The 19,686-nt window shown below is 39.9% G+C and overlaps 1 protein-coding gene across 3 annotated transcripts in view; it reads right to left on the minus strand.

The window, feature by feature from the left end:
- Nucleotides 1–12,556: 12,556 nt before the first annotated feature.
- Nucleotides 12,557–19,686, minus strand: part of PLD1 (phospholipase D1) — a 208,221-nt gene continuing 201,091 nt past the window's right edge. For all 3 annotated transcript variants that reach the window (XM_077763675.1, XM_077763676.1, XM_077763674.1), the window contains 2 exons: nucleotides 19,341–19,458; nucleotides 12,557–17,695 (listed from right to left, as the gene is read on the minus strand). In XM_077763675.1, the coding sequence (XP_077619801.1) occupies nucleotides 17,471–17,695; nucleotides 19,341–19,458 (343 nt within the window). In that variant the 3' untranslated portion in view covers nucleotides 12,557–17,470. The remainder of the gene's footprint in view (nucleotides 17,696–19,340; nucleotides 19,459–19,686) is intronic.

Genomic DNA, 19,686 nt, shown 5'->3' on the forward strand with positions numbered 1-19,686 from the left:
CNTCTGGTAACCATCAGTTTGTTTTCTATAAATAAGAGTCTGTTTCTTCATTTGTCTCTCTCTCTTTCTTCCCTTTGCTTGCTTGTTTTATTAAATTCCACATATGAGTGAAACCATATGCTGTTTATGTTTCTCTGACTGACTTACTTCACTTAGTATTATATTCTCTAGCAATTTCCATGTTGTTGCAAATGGTAAGATTCAATTCTTTTTATGGCTGATTAATATTCCATGATAGATAGATAGATAGATAGATACCACTTTTTGTTTGTTTGTTTGTTTTGGCCAAACGTTTTTATTCAGTATTCTGTTGTTGCTTAACACTCACTTAAATGGTCTTCTTAGGAAGAAGAAAGAGGAGGTTGCTTCTAGATTTCCAATGTCAGAAATGTCAGAAAGGCAAAATATGGCCATCATTATCCATTTGCTATTTTGGAATTTACTGGGCAAATAGCACTTCCCTTACATAATCATCTGATCTCAGGTTCTTCATACTGAAGACATTAAGATTTCAGTTTGAATACACTCTGAAATCCTAGGAGTAACAATACCCTGACCACCCTCTAATAGCTAGCTTGTTTGTATAGGTAGAAGGATTCACCTCCCCATTTTATATGGCTAAATGTTTATAGACAGTCTTAGAATCTTTTGCCTCATATACTGGGAAAAATCAGATACAGAAGTGGCCTTTTGGGACACTTCTATAGACCACATCTTTTTATCCATTCATCATCGATGGGCACTTGGGCTGCTTCCATAACTTGGCTGTTATAAATAATGCTGCTATAAACATAGGGGTGCATGTATACCTTTGAATAAGGAAGACATTCTTTTCAATTCCCAGCAGGTAAGAAGTTGAAAAGCAGTTTATATCTACATCAGAAGGACAGCAGGACACATTCATTTTCTTGTCCTACATGAACTTTCCTGCTCTCTTTGATAAAATATAGTCCAAAAGGGTGTTAATTTTTTTACAGTCACAGAACATTGTAGTACTCCACTCTATTGATTGCATCAAGTTAACCAGACTTGGGGAGCAGTAAGTGGTGAGTTCTCCGAATGCCTTAGTAAGATACATATGAGCTAGGTGGTATAAGAAAAACCCTACCAAGATCCAGAGGACAATTCTATAAAATTTTTAGAGATCCAATAATCTGGGGTATGTCAGAACATCCCCTCTAAAAATGAACAAATTATTACATCTGCATTAAGAAAGAAGAGCAGCCTTATCAAGGCCCCTCAGAGATACTATCACCAAAAAAGGTCTGGAGCCCTAGTTAGTGGGTCCCCTTCTTCAGGCTTCTAGGTTTTAAAAACTCCATCTTCCCTTTATTCTTCCAGCTCACAAGTAGAGGCTGCTTCCTGCAGATACCAGCTCTGTGGTACTTCTGTATTACTGTATTAATACTCTGTATTACTATTTGGCCTTTGTTACCAACAATCCTCCAATGACTGTTCAGTCAATCCTTATATTCAATACTCTTTCTTAAAATGACCATTTGGCTGCTTCTTTTCTTTCTTTCTTCCTATCAGTCAGGGTTCAAAACTATAGGAGATTATATATTAAGAGATTTATTGCAAAGAATTACCTCATGCAAATTGTGGGGGCTGGCAAGGCAAGGCTGAAGCCTGTAGAGCAGGCCATCAGGAATGGTGGGCTGGAACTGTTGGATACAAACTCTTGTCTGTCCAGGAAGAATTTCTTTTTCCTTGAGAAAGAATCAATTTTGCCCTTAAAGCCTTTCTACTGGTGGACTCAGGCCCACTCAGAGTATCCAGAATAATTTCCCTTACTGAAAGTTGACTAATTACATCTACAAAATACCTTCAAAACCATATATGGTTGAATGCTTGTTCAAATAACTGGGGACTAACTAGCCATGTTGATACATAAAACTGACAGTCACAGGGGTGCCTTGGTGACTCAGTCAGTTAACCATTAGACTCGTGGTTTCAGCTCAGGTCATGATCTCATGGTTTGTGGGTTCAAGGCCCACACTGGGCTCTGTGCTAACAGTGGGGAGCCTGCTTAAGATTCTCTCTCTCCATCTCTCTCTGCCCCTTCCCTGTTCTCTCTCTCTCTCAAAATAAATAAACATTAAAAAAAAAAAACCCAACCCTGACTATCACAGCCTACCTTTGACTTCCCCCAAAGCTGTGATAGAAAGCTGTATGCACTGAGAGCTTCTCAAGTGTTCAAGCATTTCTGTTGCTTTGCCTGAGGGCTTTCTCAGGCTTATAAGAGTTGTGTTCCGTGTGGTACCCGTGAAGCGGGACCGAGCTTGCTGCCCACAGCCACAGCTACTCACAACTGCTCTCATATTGGTGCTTCCCCTTCCCTGGATCACGCTTCCTTCTTCTTCACTTGTGCTATCTGGGGTTACCCCCAACAAATTACCTGCATTCTAGTCCATTGTGCCACTGGGGAAACATCATTGTCCACTACATTTTATGCCTTCATTTCCTCTGTACCAGCCAAAATGATCTCTTAATAATTTTATTGTATCAGTACCCCTCCAGTCCCTCTTAGAATCTTCCAATGGATTCTTAACAATTAGGATAAAAGTCAACCTCCTAACCAAGGCCTAAAATTTCTACCTGGCCTGCCCTTGCTGTGATTCCGATGTCATTTCCTACTATCTCCTCACTCACTTTCAGTCTTCTGCTTGTTCCTTAATCACACTATAGTCATTCTGCCTCACACTTTGCACTAGCTATCCTCATTGCCTGAAACATTTCCCCCTATGTTTTTACATGGATGACTCCTTTCACCATTCAGATCTTTCTGAAATGCCACTTCCTTAGAGAGACCCTCCCTTAATCATCCTACTAACATAACACTCTCTCTTCTAAGACTTGCAAATTCATTATTTACTTCACACCACCTCCACCTTTCTTTTAGGACTTCCTACCATCTGAAATTCTCTTTCTTTTACTTCTGTCAGGAGTCATTTTCTGAACTCACTAAATTGAGAAAACTCATTGTGAGGTTAAGGCAAGTTTGCACAGTCTCTTGCTGTCTGATGACAACCGATATCCACCCCCACTCAATTATTTCTGCTTGAGCACTGACCCCCAAGGTACCTTGTTGATTGGTATTGGGAGTGACTTGTCCTCTTATTCTAGCCCTGGTATGATGATTGCACCTTGTGAAGGAACTTATTGTGGGAACTTCTTCTTTTGATTATGGGAACAGACATCGTGTCTCCAACAGGTCCTGTTTTCCTCAATACTTCCCTTGAGCTATAAGCAGACTAATGACCCTTACTCATAAAAGATTGACCTTTACGTGTACAATTCTGTTTCCACCATTGCATTAGTCCAAGAGCTTCATACAGCTCGACACGTATATCAACTATCCAAAAGTGTTTCTCACGCCCTAGCTATTCAAGAAATCATAGACAGAAAACTAGACACAAAAGTAAATGCATTCAAAGAGGCTATTCTATGTATTGGAAATGAGCTAAACTCTTTAAAGTTATGGTTGGCTCTCTAGGGCCATAAGGAATATAACTGGACAATTAAGTCTTGCCCGGAGACAAAGAGTCTAACTTAGAGAGAAGGAACAGATAAGGGCAGAACATAAGTTACTTCATATACCTTTGCTAACTGATGATGTATAGCAGTCCCTTCCCTAAGGCCTACATTCCACAAACACCTTCCCTTATACTGGCAGCTGTGATGAGGATGGATAAGAGTATCTACAACTTAACCTATGACTTAATCTTAGCATTATTAAAATGTGTATGGTATCCTGTTTTTCACTAAGAACACCCTGTTATTTTCTTAGTTACTCAACCTCACTATAATTGGGGTAGCTCTGCAAGAATACTTCTGTAAAATCTGTTTCTGTACACTTTCCAAAGCATCTTATCACAGAGAGCTATCCATTGTAAAAATTCCATTTTCTGATGCCATGTTATCATTTGACCTATAAATAAAGACACCAAAACTGACAGTGCAGAGTTGCCTGCTTAGTGACCAGAAAGATTCTCGTGGCTCTCCCACTCTCTCTCGCCGACACCATCCACCCTTCAGGGACCCCTAGACCAGCTGAAGTGGGTCTCCAGCATACTTCCTTATTGTCTGTCTCCTTTCCCTCTGCCTCCAGTTGTGTATTGTTCACCACTGAATAGTGCTCGGGGCATTGAAGGCCCTTGTTCAGTATTTGATGAATAAATAGTTATAAAACCACATATAGTTTAAAAACCTGAAAATCACATCAGACCATGTCTACAAGTAATAGTAGGGATGACTAAAGTGGAGTAAATGTGAACTTCACAAGTGCCGGAGTAGAGGTCAAGATATGGGAAAGGTCAAGGTATTAGAAGAGCTACCCATCTGGACAACAGGATGGCCCTAGTTAACAGTAAAAAACAATGAAAAATCTCTATGGTTTAGGTGGGAGTGAACAGAGGATTAGGTAGATGATAGGTAGAGAGTAATGAAATACAATATTAAGGCATTAGTTGTGTGTGTGTGTGTTTAAGGAGTCTCAAAAGTCCCCTCCAGATCTGTTACTGTATTGTTAATTCCAAAGGCACTCAATAATCATTTCTTATAGATTCCCTTACCATGTTTTCCATAATAGTCTCTTTCAAACATACCACAGGGATTCACACAAAGTAAGTGCTCAATAAATATTTGTGTAGTGAAAGAAACAGGTTTAGAATGATTGTGTTATTTACCCAAAGATACTGCATAAATTATTGACAGAGCTAGGATTTGACTTGAGTCCATTCTCTTAATTATTAAACAACACTGCCTGTGTCTAAAGACTGTTTTAGTAAATAGACCTATGTTTTCCTTCAGAGTTACAACTGTATATGTTTTTAAAATTCCCCAAATACTTTTAGGATAAGATTCAAGAATCAAATAGATCATTGGGATTTTTGAAAATGGGATGGGGAAGGTCAAGAAAGTTCAACGAAGCATTTAAACCTGGGCTGCAGTTGGTGCTATTTGTAGCCTGATAGTATGGGGGAGTGAGAGGAAACAGCAATTGGACTTACTCCCTCAACCCTGTGGGGTGAGCTCTAAATACTTGGGAGGTCTGTTACTTTCTCTCCACCCATTATTTAGACTTCATCCATGTCATTTAATCTCTCAGTTCTTTGTTCCATAAAATGTGAAAAATAACAGCTGCTCAGATCTGCCATGAGCATTCCCAGCTATTCTGGGATCATACTTGGAAATGTTTTAAGTTCTCTGAAGAAGGGAAAACTATTTGATGGCATTACAGTGCTCTTCTGTATACTTACCTGGTCAATATCATGCTCTAATGAATGAATGTCCTCAAGTGGTGAATGAAATAGCAGTATGGTCTATGGGGAAAACACCCACACATACACTCCAAATTATCAGAGGCCCTAATGTTTTTCCTGGTCATGACTCCTTATATCAAGTTGAAGAGATCTATTTTACCAGAGAAAATGTAGGGTTCTTGGGTTGGGTGCATGGTCTCAGATATCCTGAAGTAATTCTGAACCAATTTCTGGCTGTGAGTACATGCTTTATGTTTATAGGGTCTTTTACAGTTTGCACAGCATTTTCACTTATTGTCTTATGTATGCTCTACTACAAGTCCTACCTTCCACAGTAAAATCGGAAGCTTAGTTTATCATGGATGTTCAATAAACATTACCTGCCTTTAATTCCTTCAAATCTTCATACCTAACTACAAATCTCTGGAGAGATCAAACACGGCAAAAAAAAAAAATCTATTTACTCTTCCTAGTAGTTTAATGATTTTGGGGCTGTTTGCAAAAGGGAAAAATTGATGGTCCCTTGACTTGTGTCTGCCTCAGGCTGGACGCAGCTGAGTAGTGCATGTTCCCCTAGAGGTTTCTCCTAGGAGGTTGTTAACATTCCTCATGTGCTTATTTTGCATAGGAACAAAGAGCTCTTTGAGGTTCTCAGGCACTCCCTCAGACACCCTGGGCACCTCAAAATAAAAGGAGTAGCCAAGATAAAAATGATGTTGAAGTAGCTTGCTTCTGTGCTGAGGCTCTCAATCGTGGTAACTATACAAACTCAGGTAAGGTTCAATAATTTATTTCTCTGGCCAACATGATGGGAGAAACTTTCAGGCTGACTGACTTTACTTTCCCTTCAGATGCTCCGTGCTCATCTGTACCTCACGTTGGATGGTAATGGCTGCATTTGTGCTGAACAGCATTTTTGCTTCAAGAAATAAAAAAATGGCAGGGGTAAGTTTATATTCTTTATTTGTATTTTTCCTAATGAAAAATGAATATTTGGTTCCCTATTGTATTGCTATTATTTATGATCATTAATATTTTATTTGATGTGCATTCATGTCTTTGTGTGTAAAAAAAAAAAAACCACAAGGGCCACAGAGTAGCAGAAGCAAAAAGAGCACTTCTCATTTAAGCTTTTCATGTAGTATCATTTCAGAGCTGTTATAATGGCCATTTCCCGTTTGTAATAAAGCATTTCTTTTAGAAACCTTGTAGCTTTTAGAAATCTGTAGTTTTCTCTGACCTATAAAAGTGTCAAAGAAGATGCTTCTCCTACAACTCTTTCTTAACTTCTAAAAAGGCAAGGTATCTTACTAATATGTTGTTTGAAAGTATGAAATCAAGTGAAACAGATCCCACTACTTACAAGAATAGAAAGAAGAGTTGAGCTTGGCTTCCGTGAGCAAGAAATACCACGGCTTAATCAGAAATCAGGTTCCTGAATACAGTGGACTTCTTTTCCAGGTGCTGAAAATTTATCATGATAGGATTCTATCATGACAGCTATGGTCAATGTCAAAGAGATTATTGCCTATGTTCTTCTCTAGGATTTTAATGGTTTACTGTCTCACATTTAGAGATTTCATCAGTTTTTAAATTTATTTTTGTGAATAGTCTGAGAAAGTGGTCCAGTTTCATTCTTTTGCATGCTGTCCAGTTTTCCTAACACCGTTTGTTGAAGAGACTATCTTTTATCCAGTGGAAAAAAGATCTTTCCTACTTTGTCAAGATCAATTGGTCATATAGTTGTGGGATCATTTCTGGGTTTTCTATTCTGTGCTACTGATCTAATACCTATTTTTGTGCCAGTACCATACTGTCTTGATCACCACAGCTTGTAATGTAACTTGAAGTCCATATATGTGATTTGCTTTTCTTTTCCTCCAGATTTGCTTTTCTTTTTCAAGGTTGCCGGGTTTGGTATCAGGGTAATGCAGGCTGCATGGAATGAATGTGGAAGTTTTCTTTCTGCTTCTATTTTTCGGAATAGTTTGAGAAGAATAGGTTTAACTCTTTAAATGTTTGGTAGAATTCACCTGCGAAGCTACCTGGCCCTGAGCTTTTGATTTGTTGGAAGATTGTTGATTACTAGTTCAATTCCTTTGTTATCAGGTTGTTCAAGTTTTCTATTTCTTCCTGTTTCAGGCTTGGTAGTTTTTATGTTTTAGGAGTTTATCCATTTCTTCCAGGTTGTCCAATTTGTTGGCATATAGTTTTTAATAATCTTTTAAAATGTTTGTACTTCTGTAGTGTTGATTGTTATTTCTCCTCTCTTTTTGATAAGTCTGGCTAGGGGTTTATCAATTTTATTAATTTTTTCAAAGGACCAACCCTTGATTTCACTGATCTATTGTTTTTTTCCTTTTAGTTTCAATATCATTTATTTCAGCTTTTGTTAGAAAAGCCTGTTATGTTTCCTGCTCCTGAGAGTAATGGCTTTATGAACAAGAGGTCATATAGTGTCCAGGGCCTCTCGTTGTGGAGTTTGTTCTGCCAGTCTTCGGGTTGATTTCTGGGGTATTTAGTATGCTTTGATAGTTATCTATCTAGTTGTGTTCATGGGATGAGCGAAGCCTACCAGTTTTCCTTAGCTTCCCCCTCCCAAACCCAGACTTTAAAAAGAGAGGGTGTATGAAAGAGTGATAGAAAAAGAAGAATTGTATCCAGTGACCCCTCAGACCAGTTTCAAAACAGAAAAGTCTGTGATAGAGCTGGGCTGTTCTAGGCAAAAAAGCAGCTAATTAGCCAGGTGAGGGGAAGGTGTTAGAAGCTGCCAATCAAGAACTTCCTGTTTTTCACTTCATTTTGGGGTCCCTGTGCCTTTATCTAGGGAATGCATGGTCATGTAAGTATTTTAAGAAAGGTTATGAAAATGAGGCTCCAGAAATGTTTTTTTAAAAAAGACATTTAAAAAGTACTGTTGTTTTTCACAAATTACCAAGTGTTTGCCTACTAAGTTATCTGGTGCAATTCCAAACTAGCCCTTTGGGCTACTGTCCAGCAAGTGAATAATCAAAAATTATGGGGAAAACTATTGAATTTTAATTTTCCATGATCTTTTTTGTTTTTTTTTTTAAATGTTTTTATTTATTTCTGAGAGAGAGAGAGCGCGGGCAGGGGAGGGTCAAAGAGAGAGGGAGACACGGAGTCTGAAACAGGCTCCAGGCTCTGAGCTAGCAGTCAGCACAGAGCCCGGCGTGGGGCTCGAACCCACGAACTGTGAGATCATGACCTGAGCCGAAGTCGGACGCCCAACTGACTGAGCCACCCAGGCGCCCCTTCCATGATCTTTCAAGTGAGATTTCGACCTGATGTTTAAAAGTTCCCTTATGATAGCTTTAACTGTATTTTATGCTTTTTAAAAAAATATTTTTATTTATTTCTAGGAGAGAGAGAGAGAGCGTGAGCAGGGGAGGGTCAGAGAGAGAGGGAGTCGCAGACTCTGAAACAGGGTCCAGGCTCTGAGCTGGTAGTGAGCACAGAGCCCGACGCGGGGCTCGAACCCAGGAACCGCGAGATCATGACCTAAGCGAAAGTCGGACGCTTAACCGACGAAGCCACCCAGGCGCCCCTATGCTTTTTTTTTTTTTTCTAATGAGACTTAACAAATACTAAAGAAAAATTTAGAAACCCAAATCCTACCGCAGCACATAAAACGACCTCATTTCTCTGGGGCCTCCTCCACGCTTTCTGGATTGATCCAAGGCATCCCATGTATCACAAGCACCCTTAGGCTTGGGGGAAGAAGGAAGAGCCAGCAAACTGNNCGGACGCTTAACCGACGAAGCCACCCAGGCGCCCCTATGCTTTTTTTTTTTTTTCTAATGAGACTTAACAAATACTAAAGAAAAATTTAGAAATCCAAATCCTACCGCAGCACAGAAAACGACCTCATTTCTTTGGGGCCTCCTCCACGCTTTCTGGATTGATCCAAGGCATCCCATGTATCACAAGCACCCTTAGGCTTGGGGGAAGAAGGTAGAGACAGCAACTTTTCAATCCACTTTGCACATAATCTGAATAATGTGCTCCACGTGATGATAAGCCAAACTCAGAGCATGAGAAAAGTTAGATGATCCCTGTCTTCAGGGAAGTTACATGCTTCTTAAAAAAAAAAAAAAAAAGGATAAAANATCAGGGAATTGGTAGTGACTAGAAAGGGCAGAAGGATGCTTCCTTTTCTTGATATGGGTGCTGCTGAGCTGTGCATGTTAAGTTCATGAAGAAATATCAAGCTGCCTATTTATCACATATGCACTTTCTATAGGTATGTTATATAGTAATAAAAAGCGCGAAAGAACCATAGGCAGGTCAGTTTAGTTGAAGGGGCTGGAAACCAGATGGCAGTAGGTGGTAGAGCAACTACATCGTGGAAACAAAAAGACAGAATACCCTGAAGAAGCTTGGCTATCATTGTCTATTGCTGGGTCACAAACCATCCCAAAATTTAGGGGCTTATGACAGTGACTATTTCACTTACTTATAATTCTGTGGGTCAGCCATTTTGTCTGGGCTCAGGTGAGTGGTTCCTCTGCTCGCTTCTTTGGTGGTTTGACTGGAGTGGGGTGACCTAGTGTGGCCTCACACCCATGTCAGGTAGTTGGTGCTGGCTCTCTCCGGGTCCTCTCTCTCGGCTTGGTCTCTCCTCAGTTGGTGACAGCATTTTAGGAGGACAAGAGTGGAAGTTGTAGTCTTCCTGGGGCACAGGCTTGAAAGTTGTACAATGTCACTGCTGCCATGCTCTGTTGGTCAAAGCAAATCATAAGCCCACCCCTGGTTTCACAATAGGGAATGGTGGGGACAAACGGGACCTAAACAGCACCTGCCTCCTCTGAAGGGGAGAGGTGCTCGACTCCAACAAGAATTGATGCCATGTGGCCCACTGCTCCTAGATATTCTGATTTTGCATCAAAGTCAGAAACCTAAAACGTTATGTGAAATCTCTCAATTTTTATAGATAGCAATTAATTCACAATCTTAAACATTATGTGAAATAAATAAATATGCCCATGAGCTTGATGCAGCCGGTGGGCCTTGAGTTTATAACCTCTGCCTCGGATTAGAGCAAGATTTCAAATAATAGAGACCATCATTCTCCAAATAAAAGCGGAAACAAAGTTAAGAAAACTATACTCCCTCTTTGGCCTGGAGGACATCAGTTCATGACTTTTGGTTTATTTCTGTCATGTAGAAGAGTAACAATGCAAGCATGATAGGAATTTGGAAAAAGCCACCTATTATTTCCTCCCCTTAGATACCTCTCTCTGCCCTCCCTCCAGCTTAGAACCTCCACTTAGAAATTAGTATTATTTTTAGTTATTTTATTTTTTCTGGGTTATTTTTATTTATTTTTTAAATATATTTATTCTCAAGTTGGCTAACAAACAGTATATACAGTATGCTCTTGGATTTTGGGGTAGATTCCTGTGGTTCATCACTTACAAACAACATCCAGGGCCCATCCCAACAAGTGCCTTCCTCAATGCCCGTCACCCATTTCCCCTCTCTCCAGCCCCCATCCACCCTCAGTTTATTCTCTGTATTTAAGAGTCTCTTATGGTTTGCCTCCCTCCCTCTCTGTTTGTAACTACTTTTTTTTCCCTTTCCTTCCCCCATGGTGTTCTGTTAAGTTTCTCAAGTTCCACATATGAGTGAAAACATACGATATGTTTTTTATCTGAATGACTTATTTCACTTAGTATAATATCCTCCAGTTCCATCCATGTTGCTGCAAATGGCAGAATTTCATTCTTTCTCATTGCCAAGTAGTATTCTATTGTATTATATAAGCCACATCTTATTTATCCATTCATTAGTTCATGTACGTTTAGGCTCTTAGTTATTTTTTTAAACTTAAGTATAGTTGGCATACCATATCCTGTTACTTTCAAATATACATCATAGTGACTCAACATTTTTATACATTATAAAATGATCTGGAAATTACTATCATTTTCTTACCGTATGAAAGTGTGAAAGAAGGCCAGACCATGGATGTGGGCATGGCGTGTGTTGTCCTCTCCATTCACGAAGGCTGGTCTCACTTTCAGAGAGTGGATGAAAGGCATCTGCTGTAGCTTGAGCGAAAAAACCTACTGAGTGAGGGGCATAGCGCTCTTACCCAGGTATCTCATTGGCCTCCCTGACTGAGGCCATATTACTGCATTTGAAGACTTCAGAGAGGGTTATTTGCTGAATCCCACTGCTGGCAAGTGGCAGGGTAGAGCTTTGGGGTGAGCTCTCTCAAATGCTGAAGCCTATGCTTTTCCCACTGGTGTTTGCTGATCAGTCCCACACCTATACCTCATGCACATGGGGGTTGTATGTAAGTCTCCAAAGCCTTGAAGAGCAGTGTCAGGGCCATGACCACATCCTGGGAATGGAGCTACAAAGCTACAGAATAAGTGTAAAGTGCTTAGAAGAAGGTCTGGCTAACAAAGTTATTTGTTGGCAGTAGTAATATTTATCTTTCCTGGTTCCTACTCTGCTGTCCTCAAAGACTAACAAAGACTAACTATTTCACTCTAGTCTTTGGTGTTTTTCCAAATTAGTAGAATTGCCACACTTGCACCCAAGTGCACTTTCTTGTTTTGAGAATGGAAGTGACTCTGCACTCACAACCCACTAGAAAATGGGCACCATGAAGGGCCACCATGAAGGTCTGACTTGTTCCCTGATGCACCCCAGCACTCCCCCTGGCCTTGCTCAATATGTGCTGATTGGAAGCTGTCTTGGTCTTTTTTTAATTAAAAAAGTTTTAATGTTTATTTATTTTTAGGGGGGTGGGGTGGGGCAGAGAGAGAGGGAGACACAGAATCCAAAGTAGGCTCCAGGCTCTGAGCTATTAGCGGAGAGGGGGCAAGATGGCGGAGAAGTAAGGAGCTCCGTACTTGCACTCGCGCCCATACATCACACAGAAAAGATCTGAAGCCATTGGAAANCTCTGAGCTATTAGCACAGAACCTGATGTGGGGCTTGAACCTGTGAACCGTGAGATCATGACCTGAGCCGAAGTCAGATGCTCAACCAACTGAGCCACACAGGCACCCCTGTTTTGGTCTTTTAAAAGAAATTAGCCACATCACTACATCATCACACCTCATAGGTGACAGAGGCCTGGGGGTCGCAGAGGATGCTGCGACTCTGAGACTGACCTTCAGGGGGACCCACAACTGGGGTGTGGGGTAGGGCTCCACAGACACTCATTTCTGTCTCAAGCTCAGACTTGTGGCACCCTGGCTCTAAAAATCCCAGTGCAGAATGAGGAATCTGATTTTCAAATAAAGAGACACTGCTGATTTCACAATTTTAATTATTTAATTAATGAGTATTTACATTAAAAAAAAAAAAGCAGTTAAGGGACCAGGCAGAGAAAGCATTGATTGTGAGGCAGAGAATGGATACACATATTATTTCCAATGCTTCACAGATGAAAAATTCAGGGGAAACTCAGTCTCCTGAGTTCACATTTCTCATTCAATACAAGTTTTTCAGCCTATCTATCCTCCTTTTTTTTTTTTTTTAACACTTTAGTTACAAACATTGTCAACCATGTTGGGAGCTGGGAGAAGCCTGCTTTAGCTGACAACATCTCTTTCCAGAACCAAAAACTATGTGATTTTATACCTGAAAGGATTTGACCTTGTTCTTAGAATAAATCCATTGTCGTATGTTGGGCTCTGGGACAGGGACTTGAAAACCTTGTTATGGAAGAGATTCAAACTCATCCAAATCTGCTTGGTTGAGCTACCCTTTCTGGATATTCTCTGCTTTCTCTAGAGGAAGGATCAATAGGCTCTTAAAGATGGTGAATATTTTAGGATTTGCGGATCATTTGGCCATGACTGCATGTAAATGAATGGACATGGCTGTGTTCAAATAAAACTTTATTTACAAAAACAGGAGGCCCCCACTTGGTTTGCCAAGTGCTGCAGTAGAGATGAGGCTGGGAGCCCGAGTTCTGTCCAGAACATCCAAATGTTCTGAATGGATGTTCATTGCCAAGTATTTGTCTTTTTGTGTTAGTAACATGTGCTCCAACTGCAATAGTTCGGAATGAAGTTTTAGAACAGTTTAGAAGATCAGTACCTTTGGCCCAAACTATTTTGTGTGAAGGATCCAAGTAGATATACATTAGGAGGGCATGATGTTCTATTTCCTAGTGGGGAGCAGAATTAGGATGACATTCACCTATGTGCATTTATCTAGAATAAAGTGAACAATTATAGTTGCTTGGGGATAGGAAAGAGTAACTAAGCTTGGATTTTGGTTGAATGGCCATCCAAGTTTCTGACTTTACAATGTCCAAATGATCAGCATGACAAATTTTCATTTATCTTGTATTTGATTATTTTTTTTAAGTTAAAAATTAAAAATAGTATTAGGGAAAAATGAAAATAACCAATAGGAAATTTAGTGATAAAATGTTTAGTTCCTTTCTTGAATGCTTCCAATCTTAGTTCAGAGTCCGTACTGTCTCACATGTGAACTGAATGCCATTAGGAATCATTTTATGGTACCTGCCCACCCCCCTAAAAATGATGCAAATTCCCTGAATTTTCACCTGCAACTTTTTGAGAGATGCTGATGAATTCCCTTTCCAATGAGTTTCTAGATTCAAGAATTTCTCAAGGCTTATCCATTTTAAATCTCCAAACTGCCAGTAGTAATTGGTCTCAGAGGATCTTGCAAGGAAATAAAAAAATGTATTCCTAAGCACACTTAAAGTCCTTTAGCATTTGCTCATTTTACACAAGAGAGAGTAGAGAGAGATGAAAAGATGTGAAGGAACCTCTTTACCCCTGCTACACAGGTGACAAACATCAGAGAATGCTCAAGTGCCACATCAGATTGGGGATGTTAAAAAGAACAATTACCTCTGCTAAAAAATAATAATATTTTGTCAGTCACTTAAAAGTAGAAGTTAAGCTAAAGATTCATTGTAGAGGCCTAATTTTTTTTTCAGAAACGCTTTCCTTGTCCTCTAAAATGTTTACATAATAAAGGGGTGGCTCTGCATGGGGACAGAGGCCGAAGGAATAAGGAGTGAGGAGACGCAGACAGAAGTGCAGGTTCTTCAAGTTCACACAGATTTGTTCTGCCTGTAGTCTTACCTCTGCAGAAAGCCTTCTCATCTTGCTGTTTTCATCTGGGAGACTGTTCGTTCATGATATATTATAATTGCCCAAGTTATTACATGAGAGATTAATTCCTCATGTGTTTGACTACCTATAGATGAAATTTTCCTCCAAAGGTGCTAGTAAAATGAAACCAGTATTTTGTGTTGCAATGTGCCACACAATTATCTAATATCCACCTCTCCAAGCCTCCGCATGATGCATTAGAGCTGAGAATTAAGAACATCCCAAGGAAGGGCAAATCACTGAGTGGACACTTAATGCAGAACAAATGCCTGCACCAGCCCTGCTATGTAGAGTGTCTTCCAACAACAAAGCTTGGACAATCTGAATGGCTTTACTAGCTATTCTACTTTCTACCATTCCTTTTGTATGGTCAGAGGATATTTCCTTGTTGAAAACAGAAATTATTACCGAGATTATCAGAGTATTGGGTGCAGCATTTCTAGGTGTTTTCGAGGATTACAGTCAATTTAAAATGTCAAGCAGATTCATAAAATGCTGAGCAAGGCTTCGAATCATTTGCATTTTAAAGTTTCTATCAGATATTGCAATGTTAAAGTATTTGAACTTCTATTAGGTAGTAGTGGTGTCAGGATGATAGGTAATTAGGCCATGCAATACACTTCGTGTCCACACCCCATGAGACTTGCAGAATGTGCACTATATGAGTTACTATTGCAAATGGGCAATTGTTGCGTGGAATCTTCCATAAGATCCACCCAAGGAAAGCTGGTAGCCTCCCATCTTTGCGGATGAACGTCTTGCCTTGAGAAGATGCAGGGGAAAGAAAACTTGCCACAGAAACCAACAGTAAGATTTCTTGTCTGAGACTCCATAAATCTGTCATTTCATTTGCTCTCCCCTCAACCTCGTTTATTCAGCCAACAGTTACTAAGCACTTCCTATGTGCCAAGTACTGTTCCAGGCTCTGTGGATACACTCTGAACAAAGCACAGCAAAGACCCTGCCCCGTGGAGTTTACATTCAAGAAGGGGAAGACAGCAGAGCACATAAGTACATCATATCACATATCCTGCCTCAAATCTGTTGACTGCATCTCCTCGCTTTTGGACAATGATGAAGTCAAGGGAGAGGCCAGCAATGGACCATGGCAATTTCATTAGTCCTGCCTCCATCATCTCTCAGTTGAGTGAAACTCAAGTGAGTCCTTCAACCAATCTGGGCCTCAGTTTCCTCATCTATAAAATGGGGAGAGGTTGGCTTATGTGAATTTTTTATAAGAGAAGGGGTGCTTTTAGGTTTTTATTTTTCATGGTGTTAAAAGAGCATTTTGCACAAAATCAAAAGCCAGTGTGTTGACTGTTATACAGGTTACATAAATATTTAAAAATAAACTACAAGAAATTCTTAGGTATTCCATATACACTTAACACTTTTAATGCCGATCTAAACTTCATAAATAGCAAATGTCTTACTTAACAGCTGCTATACAATGAAGTCATTTTTCACCATTTTCAGCTATCTGGGAAATTATTTATTCATAGAGCATAGTTCTACCTCATTGGTGAAATGTTCTCTGGCTGCGAAATCCATTTGTGAGTGTGACACTCTCTCCTACCTACCCAGATTATTGACTTTGTGCTCCTATTTAACCTCTTCTATTGGCCTATTAGCTCCATTAAAATGGATTGGGTCCTTGCTTCTTTGAAGAATGGCTCATATGAGGTTCTGCTCAGGTAATCCATACATGAGTGATCAATGCCCCCACACCACGTTTGATGAGCATAGGCTTTTTGTGAACCTACATCAGCTCTTCGGGCTATAAGACTAGTTCTGCTCTGTAAAATTAGAGCTGTGAGGCACCAAAGGGTATGCTAATTTTCAAAAAGGAAAAATGGGTTTCCAGAACAACTCATAGAATAGGACAATGTGAATTAATAAAGATCCTAACCTCTTTGGAAGTCTGGTGGAATGTTAATGTATATTGAATAATGCAAGTTAAATAGCACATATTTTGGAATCAATTAATTTTTCTTAAAGAAGATAACATAGCTGGAGAGCTGAATGTCAAATAGGTTAGGCCACTACTTATTAATGTGGTAGGAGTTATGAAGCCTCTGATTCTCTTGAAAGACAAAATGCATTCACTGGTCTGATTTGCAAATGCAGAAACTCAAATTTCAATCAATCCAGCTGCTAAGGATGATAGGACATTTTATAGGACTATAAGAAATCTTCTTTTCTTGTCTGAATCAGATCCCTGCTGACACCTTGGAGGCTTCTGAAGGCTGCATGCTCCGAGTTTTATCAGCTGCTATGTAATGAAATATCCTACCTATGTTTTCAAATTCGATCAGGTAGGCCCTATCAAAAGAACATATCTGTCATTGCCTTTGGAGGCAAAGTGAAATCTCTGCCTCAATAACCAAATTTAATTCCTTCCTATTCCTCTGTGGCATTAAGATCTATAGTGTCAATGTTATCAGAAGTGCCTAACATGGGCTGCTATATACATAGCATTGGCCCTGTGCCTTCAGTCACTGAAAAGGAATAGGCCCACATCCTTGGGTGGGTGAACACTACGACTTCAGGACCAGATGGGCAGGGGCCTCTCAAGTAACCTTGAAGAACCTGGAAGCAGCCTCACAACATCTTCTATTATTAAACAATGTCTCAAACAGTGTCTGTTTGCACTATGTAATGAGGGCAGGTCCAGCAGTCACCAGCTGTATAAATGAGGATCAGAGGAGAAGAAAGAGGTTTAGACAATTTTTGGCCACCTAGATCACAGGTACAGGTAAATGCTTGTTAGTAAAGGAAATGCATTTCGGTGTACATCATGGAATTTGAGTATATGTTTAAGTTGTCAAGCGTATGCTACCATTAAGAATGCAGTCCCTGTTTCACAAGGAAAAGCACAAAGAATTATAAAGCCTGCCTGACATTCAGTGTCCTTATATCAGTAGGACTGCAGCCCTGCCCAGTCAATCCAAAGGGTCCCCATGTTTTGGATACAGGAGTGCATGGGGGCCAGCTTTGGCTGTGAGGGTCTCCAGAAAGTGACTGTATGTACAGCGGAAGTCTTTGAGCTGCAAACGAATACAACCCTTAAGTCCAAACCTCTGTGGGCACTATGGCTTCTTTAGTTCCAACGGAAGGCAGTAGGTTTTCTTCAGACAAGAAATAAAAGGGAAATTGCACCAAGAATCCACGGATCTTTTTCAGTTCTTCCTCGGCTCTAGTGGGATCTTCCTTTGCTAATATGGGCTTGCTAATAAAGTCTCTCAATTGAATTAAATTGTGTACTTCATCATTGGGAAGGCACCGGAACACCTGATTAAAACACAAATGGGAAGAAACTAAGTCATAAGTTTAAACAAAAAGATATCCCCTTTATGGAAAAAGACTCATTCTTACAGATAAAATCTTTGCTTTATCAAACACGTATTAGTTGTATGCTACAGCACAGACCCGACTGAAGAATTGCTTCTCTTATTTTCTACAAAGAAACTACCAGATTGGTTTCCATTAAAAAAAAAAAAAAAGTCACAGATAGATCCTTCTATATAATCTACACAAGTCATTGACCTCAGGGTAAAGTCAAGCTAGCAGTACAGGAATTCCACTGGTTATCCCACATTAAAGTTAAGTTTTTGGATAACATGGATAATAATTCCCTGAATTTTATTGGAGATTCTGGTCTAAGTGGAAAGTTGCATATTATATTTTCTCTTAGCTTTTTATTTTCAAAAATGTTCATATCTGTACCTTTATTAAAGTTATCAATTGTACATTTCTTTTGCTAATTGAAAATGAGCTTCATGTATCAGAATACTTCCCTTCTGAATACTTCAGCATGTATTAAGGATAAGAATGTGCCTATATAACTATAATATTCTCACACCTCAGAAAATTAGCTCTGAGTCATTTTAAGATGTAGTCTATATTCGTATGTTTCCTATTATTCCCTAAATGTTTCTTATAGCTTCTATCCCACCATTCCCCCAATCCAGGAGCCAAACAAGGCTGTGTACTGCATTGTAAAAATTACATTATAAAAGACTCCAAGCACATGACCTATTTGACGAGTGGCCCTGAGTCCTCAGTATGAAATGTAGGCTACGTAGATTGTCATGTTCCATTAGGAATGATGAATTCTCCATGCTAGAAGGGACTCAGGAAGTCATGAAGAAGAACACATTCTTAGGTAATTTCTGAGAGATGGTCAGTGGATCTCAGCTTGAATAGTTTCTCTGACAGAAAGCTGGCTACTTCATGAAGTAACCTGTTCCACTGCTGGACACCTCTTAACTCGTTTACATTTTTTATCATAACCCATGGATGAAACTCACCAAAAGATACATTTGGCCTCCCTAACATATGGAGCTGGTTTTAAAACACCCTTCCAAAATGAGAGCTTTCCAACAGAGGACGTGTTTCATTATTAATAAGTTTCATCAAAAGGACGGATACCATTTACTATGCACTATGTGCTAACTACATTTTAAAAGACTATTCTTTATTTTCATAACCACACTATCCGTTATAGAAGAAGAAAGGAGGGCTCAGAAAGTCAAATCACTATACACAAAGTTTTAACAACAGCAAGTGGGTGAGCTGGATTGAACCCTGGTCTGACTCATTTTAGGATCCCATCTGCCTCTCTTCTGTTGGTCACTCAACATGTCCAAAGGCTGGGTAATCACCTGCTAAGGACACTCGTGATAGGATCCCAGAGTCAGATAAGGGATCAGAATGCCACTAATGTGTCTTCTAAACCATAATCCATGATACTTTTTGGCTCTGTTTCTCAATATCTATAAAGAGGTATTTTATTACAACTTGGAAATGCACCAGTTTTTTACACTCATTAAGAATACTCTGTCCCGGGGCGCCTGGGTGGCTTAGTCGGTTAAGCGTCCGACTTTCGCTTAGGTCATGATCTCATNAAAAGGTGGGGGTGATATGCAAACCTCACCTTATCATAAATTGTAGCATTTCGAGCTGCGGTTGCAACCCATACCTCCTTGAAGAATTTGTCACTCACTGGATCCTGAATGTTTTCACTTGCTTCAGAAAGATAGCCAAGGACAACCCTGAAATACAAGAGGCCTCTGAAATGAGTAACTGAGACAAAGAAGTTTGCTGCAGGCATTGTTTCTTTTTTTTTCCTTAAATAGTTTATTGTCAGGTTGGTTTACATATAGTACCCAGTGCTCATCCCAACAAGTGCCCTCCTCCATGCCCATCACCCCCCTTCCCCTCGCCCCCCACCCCCATCAGCCCTCAGTTTGTTCTCAGCATTCAAGACTCTCTCATGGCAT

The sequence above is a fragment of the Crocuta crocuta genome, unplaced genomic scaffold (assembly GCF_008692635.1).
Source record: "Crocuta crocuta isolate KB4526 unplaced genomic scaffold, BGI_CrCroc_1.0 scaffold433, whole genome shotgun sequence".
In the NCBI taxonomy this organism is placed as follows: domain Eukaryota; kingdom Metazoa; phylum Chordata; class Mammalia; order Carnivora; family Hyaenidae; genus Crocuta; species Crocuta crocuta.